Below are 5,864 nucleotides of genomic sequence, written 5' to 3'. Positions count from 1 at the left end.
TTGAAAGAATTATGCATATGTTCCCACAGAGAATTATCCTCGTCCAAAGACTCCAAACAAGGATCCTAATTTAATTACCTGAATTACTTCAATAAATAAATATCCTTAATTTGTTTATATTTTTTTCCTTTCTTGTGTAATAAACCCCTTCATTTGTTAAATCTCCTCGAATCATTCAGGAGCCTTCACATAATAACAATTGAATTATTGCTTGCTTATGCTTAAAACTTCAAGCTTTGTCAAATGCATGATAATTCTGCTTTCTTAAATGGTTTTATCTATAAGAGGTGTATGTCAAATTACCCCTTGCCTTTGAAAATAAGATTCTCAGACAATGTGTTAAAACTTGAAAAACTCTCAATGTTTGAAGCAAACTCCTAATTTGATATAAAAGGTTAAATAATAATTTTCTCAACAAAAAAAAATACTAGGGGGAAAGTTGTTATGATAATCCAATGCGCATCAAATATGGAAATTGGATATGAACTTATTCAATTATTTTATCTTATCCATATTTATCATATTATGTATCAAACGAGTCCAAATATCTTAGTCATGCGAGAAGGAAAATACTGTTGCACTATTAATTGCAAACTAAACATAAATTACGACCAGTTACTGCTCACAATTTCTTTGGATAAAGCATCGGCCCGTGAATTACTCCTTGAGATATAATCATGTTTCTATAAATCTCTGTAAAAATCCCATTCAGCGGTTAAGATGTAAATGCTTTGATATCAGACATCTTCTGATCATTTTATTTTATTTTATAAACAACATGTATTTTCCGTGAGAGGCAACCTGTTTGGGGCGAGTTTAGATTAATTAAGGTTTTAAATTTTTCTCAAAGATGATACTGGAGATTATCAAACACATGCTTGTACCCCATAGATAAATCTTTGGTACTACTATTGTACCTAAGTGGGTACAACACTTTTCCACTTTTGAAATTTTTTTTAACACTTTTCAAATTCCTTTTTCCCGCTACATTGCACTTTTTTTCAAAATTGGCAAAATGTCATACCCACTTGGGTACAACAGTGATACCAAAGATTTATCCCACCCCCACCTGCTCAGTTCCCATGTGCCAATTGAGTTACCATCATTTGGCTACCCATCCTCTTCTCCTGATCATGTTCAAAAGGGAATTATGAACTTAAGCTATATAATTTTAATGTTTTTTGCGGATAATTATCTTAATAAATATGTGAACAATTTGTGATTTTATTATAGGCTTGAATGTTTCTGCAGTGATTTTATGTAAATAAGTTATCTATATTCATTATCAAAACAACGTCGTTTTGGATTGAAAGATTAAAATATTATAATGATAAAGACTATTATAACCTTGGAATAAATTTAATTATAAAAATATCTTGATTTCAGTCCCAAAATGACTTCTTTTTTAGCTCAATGGAGATAACTTATCTGCATTCACTGCAAAAAAAAACTAACTCTTTATTATAAGAGTGAGGATATTCTTACTATCAAAAAATTTACTATCAACTCACTACCTATCTAATGACCATTGCATCAGAGAGAGAGAGAGAAATGTTGAAAAGTTTCTGAAGAGGGAGAAAATGCTGATTCATAAATAGATAATGAGTTGGTAGCGGAGTTTTTTGGTAGTAAGAATATCATCTTTCTTATTGTAATACTCAATTTAAGTATATTTTGTTTTATAAGGTGTGCATGACAACCTTCTCGGAATCAATTTTTTTTTTTTAATTTCTGCTCCTGAGAACACAAATGGATAGAAAACTCCTTTGATATAATCGGTTATTTTTTTGTCCCGGGATGAACCGATTTATTTTTTGTGCTGGGAAACAGAAAAAAGAATAAAAAAATTTCTGCTTTTTTGTTCCTGGCACAAAATGAGAAATGTTTCTCTCTCAATTACTCTCCATCACTACCATTATCACCACTGCCGCCACCATCACGACACGACCACCGCTATTGTCGTACCACCACCACCACCTCCATGTCACCACCACCGTCATTATCACCACCACTATCACCAACCACTATCATCACTGCCACCACCATTATCACTACCACTGTCACCAACCACCACCACCACCACTACCATCATCATAGCCACTGCTACTACTGCCATCGCCGTTGCCGCCACCACTGCCCCCACTACACCACTGCCACCGCCGCTACCATGTTATATCCAACACCATCGTCGTAGACACTGCTGTCATTGCCGCCACCATCATGTCATTATCATCACCATCGTTGCAGCCACTGCCGTCACCACCACCACCACCATCACCGTCGCCACCACCGCCACGTCGTCACCATCACCACCATCGCCACCATTATCACCATCATCGTTGCGGCCAGTGCTGTCACCGCCATCATCACCACCACCACCACTACCATTACCGTCACCACCATTATCACTACTATCACCGCAACTATCACCACTATTATCGCCGCAGCTACTACCATCACCACCACCACACACTACCACCACAATGCCACCACCGCCGCTGTCACCATTACCGCCGCTGCTACCATGCCATCACCACTATTGCCACCGCCGCCGCCACCATTACCACCACCTCCACCACCATGACGCCACCGCTACCGCCACCACGACCACCACACCATATGAAATGGAAAATGATGATTCGAAAAAAAATTATCCTTAATGGGAATAATTTTTTATTATCAAACGCAATTCCTATTCTCGGAATAAAAATAAAATATTTTATCAAACATTTTTTTTTCTCAGAAATTGTTCCAAGGCACAGGAATAAAAAAGAATTGTTTCTTTTCAAAAATAGTGTCAGGGAACAGAATGGTTGTCATGCACACACTAAGTCAGCACATCGTACTTGTATGAAGTCAGTTAATTCTTAAAAGTATTATATGATTATAAAACTACTTAAAAATTATAATAAATTATGAAAAATGTGATTTAAACGTTAAGTTGTAAAAAAGTTGTTATTTAATAAAAATAACAAAAACTGTGTTGGCTTTTCAATCATCTATAAATCTATTAACAATATGTTATTATTTTAAAAATAATCAACCTATTTTTAAAGTGATATGATAAATTATTAAATTATTAACAAATAAGACATATATGTTATGGGTAAATCAACGGGTGTCACATTGACATGCTCAATTAATAAAACTGTAAAATATACAAGAGGGCACTAGAGGTCTATTATAATATATAACCAGAGCTTCGATGATCCCTAGAGCAATGAACGAGTGTAAACTTTTAAAAAAGAGAAAAGAAAATGAATAAATGCGCTGGCATTTAAAAATTCAAACACGCCCAGAAAAAGCAGCAAAAGATCCACAGGAATCAATTCAATCACTACTCGTCTCTCCAACTATTGTACCAAAACCACAGCACCCCCTGTTTCACAAATCCCCCTCGTTTGTTCAACCTGCCCTTTTTATGCCACATAACATTTCTTCAATGACCATAATACCCTTTTTATGTAGTCTATCACTGCCCTTTAACCATTGGCAATATTTTCTTAACTAAAAACATCCAACCAATCTAAAATCACAAGTTTTCCAACGTAATGGGTCCATTACTGACAGAATTTCTCATAACCTTCAACTAATTATGTCCAATAACTTAAAAAACACAACATGGCATTGCTGAAAATTATCAACCAAAAGAAGGGTTAATCACTAGTGACACTTCCTACAAATATCTCCCAATCTCTCACAAACAAAATTATTATTCCGCCTGCACAACACACATACATACCCAAAACCATGCAAATGCAAACATGCCACTCCATCAACACCACCCACAGTACTCTTCCACTTGTATGGACCCCGAGGAGTGGCCGCTACCAAACACACCGCCACCTCATGCCGCCACCAAGGTCCGCCGTCTCCGCCGCACCGCCCCCACTTAAAGCCCGGAAGACCCATTCCATGCCACCGGAAAAGATAGAGATTTTCAAGTCACTAGAGACCTGGGCTTCCCAGTCGGTCCTACCACTGCTGAAGCCCGTGGATGAATGCTGGCAGCCGCAGGACTTGGTCCCTGACTCATCGTTGCCGTTTGAGGAGTTCACCGATCAGGTGAAGGCCCTTCGCGACCGAACCAAGGAGCTACCGGACGAGTATTTCGTGGTGTTGGTGGGCGACATGGTGACAGAGGATGCGCTTCCCACGTACCAGAGCATGATCAACAACCTCGATGGGGTCGGGGATGAGATTGGGTCGAGCCCAAGCCCGTGGGCCGTTTGGACCCGGGCTTGGACTGCAGAAGAAAATAGGCATGGGGATTTGCTCAGAACTTATTTGTATCTTTCTGGTCGAGTTGATATGACCATGATCGAGAAGACTGTGCAATACCTCATCGGAGCTGGCATGGTCAGTTTTCTTTTTTCTTTTTAATTTATTTCTCCATTTTAAATCAAAATTTTGACTAACTGTATCTCAGAAATAAGAGTTTTATAAGAGTTACTTCGTAGGAAAAATGATTCTATAATGTTATAGAGATTTGTTTTGCGTGTTGTAATTTTTTTTTTTTTTTCAAAAGATGTGAGCCCCACCAAATGTTGTGTGTAAGAAAATTTGCTGTGTCACGTGACAAATGCAAATCCCGAAAAATAAATAGTTAAAGCAAGCATAAAAAAATATAGATATAATATCTTATCTTCATTTTAATTTAGTTGACAAGATTTGGATTACGTATGCATTTTATGAGGAGAGATATTCTCACTACCAAAATTTTTTACTACTAACTTACTACCTATCTAATCATCATTGAATCAAAGAGAGAAAATGTTAAAAAGTTTTTGAAAAAAGAGAAAATGTTGATTCAATGATGATTAGATAAGTAGTAAGTTAGTAGTAGAAAATTTTGGTAGTAAAAATATCCTTTCTCGCATTTTATTGAATTTAATTCCTATATGTAAGTAATAGGAGTTAGTTAATATTAGAGCTGGCAAAATGGGCCGAGCGGGCGGGGCGGGCTGAGTTTTCTAAACCTGTTGTCCGCCAAGTCCACCAGCCCGTCCGGGCTGATTTTTTTTTTTTAAAAAATTTTTAGTGTAAAATGTAACGGGCTTGGCGGGCAGCCCGCCCCGTCCGCCCAAGTGGGACGGGACTAGCAGAGATATCTAGCTCACTTTCAATGACGGGGCAGGGCGGGCCAGCCCACTTTTGGCGGACTTTTGGTGGGGCGGGACGGGCAGCCCGCTTTGCCACCTCTAGTTAATACGGTACTCATTTATTTACACATGGTAGTCTTAAGGTTTGATGAAAATGTAATAGTCCGTTTGGTTTGAATTGGGCAGGACCCTGGAACAGAAAACAACCCATATTTGGGGTTTGTGTATACGTCATTCCAAGAGCGAGCCACGTTCGTGTCACACGGCAACACGGCTCGGCTGGCGAAGGACGGCGGGGATCCGATGCTGGCGCGCATATGCGGGACCATCGCTGCGGACGAGAAGCGGCATGAGAATGCTTACTCGAGGATCGTGGAGAAGCTTCTAGAAGTGGACCCCACGGGGGCAATGGTAGCCATAGGGGACATGATGGAGAAGAAGATCACAATGCCAGCGCACCTTATGTACGATGGGGAGGACCCTAGGCTATTCGACCACTTCTCTGCGGTGGCACAGCGTATGGGTGTGTACACTGCCAATGATTATGCTGACATCTTGGAGTTTCTTATCGGACGGTGGAGATTGGAGAAGCTGGAAGGTTTAACGGGCGAGGGAAAGAGAGCGCAGGATTTCGTGTGTGGGTTAGCACCGAGGATTAGGAGGCTGCAGGAGCGAGCTGATGAACGGGCGCGAAAGTTGAAGAAGCCACATGGAGTCAAGTTCAGCTGGATCTTCAATAAAGAAGTGCTTTTGAGAGTTTGA

General features: G+C 39.4%; 1 protein-coding gene across 1 annotated transcript; it reads left to right on the top strand.

Moving 5' to 3' along the window:
* Positions 1-3,750: 3,750 nt before the first annotated feature.
* Positions 3,751-5,864, top strand: LOC133299987 (stearoyl-[acyl-carrier-protein] 9-desaturase 6, chloroplastic-like). The gene is made up of 2 exons (XM_061499478.1): positions 3,751-4,359; positions 5,289-5,864. Exons 1-2 carry the CDS (start codon positions 3,751-3,753, stop codon positions 5,862-5,864), a joined length of 1,185 nt encoding a protein of 394 aa, XP_061355462.1.

The sequence above is a fragment of the Gastrolobium bilobum genome, unplaced genomic scaffold (assembly GCF_033153095.1).
Source record: "Gastrolobium bilobum isolate Gb01-03AN ecotype WA unplaced genomic scaffold, APGP_CSIRO_Gbil_v1 utg31836, whole genome shotgun sequence".
Taxonomy (NCBI): domain Eukaryota; kingdom Viridiplantae; phylum Streptophyta; class Magnoliopsida; order Fabales; family Fabaceae; genus Gastrolobium; species Gastrolobium bilobum.
Note: the sequence above shows the minus strand (reverse complement) of the source record. Positions and strands in the feature narration are given on the sequence as shown.

Excerpts from the sequence above, each read along its gene's own strand:
- LOC133299987 (XM_061499478.1), top strand. The coding sequence starts at position 3,751 with ATGCAAATGCAAACATGCCACTCCATCAACACCACCCACAGTACTCTT. Across the intron at positions 4,360-5,288 it reads ACCTCATCGGAGCTGGCATG|GACCCTGGAACAGAAAACAA; the intron begins GTCAGTTTTCTT and ends TGAATTGGGCAG.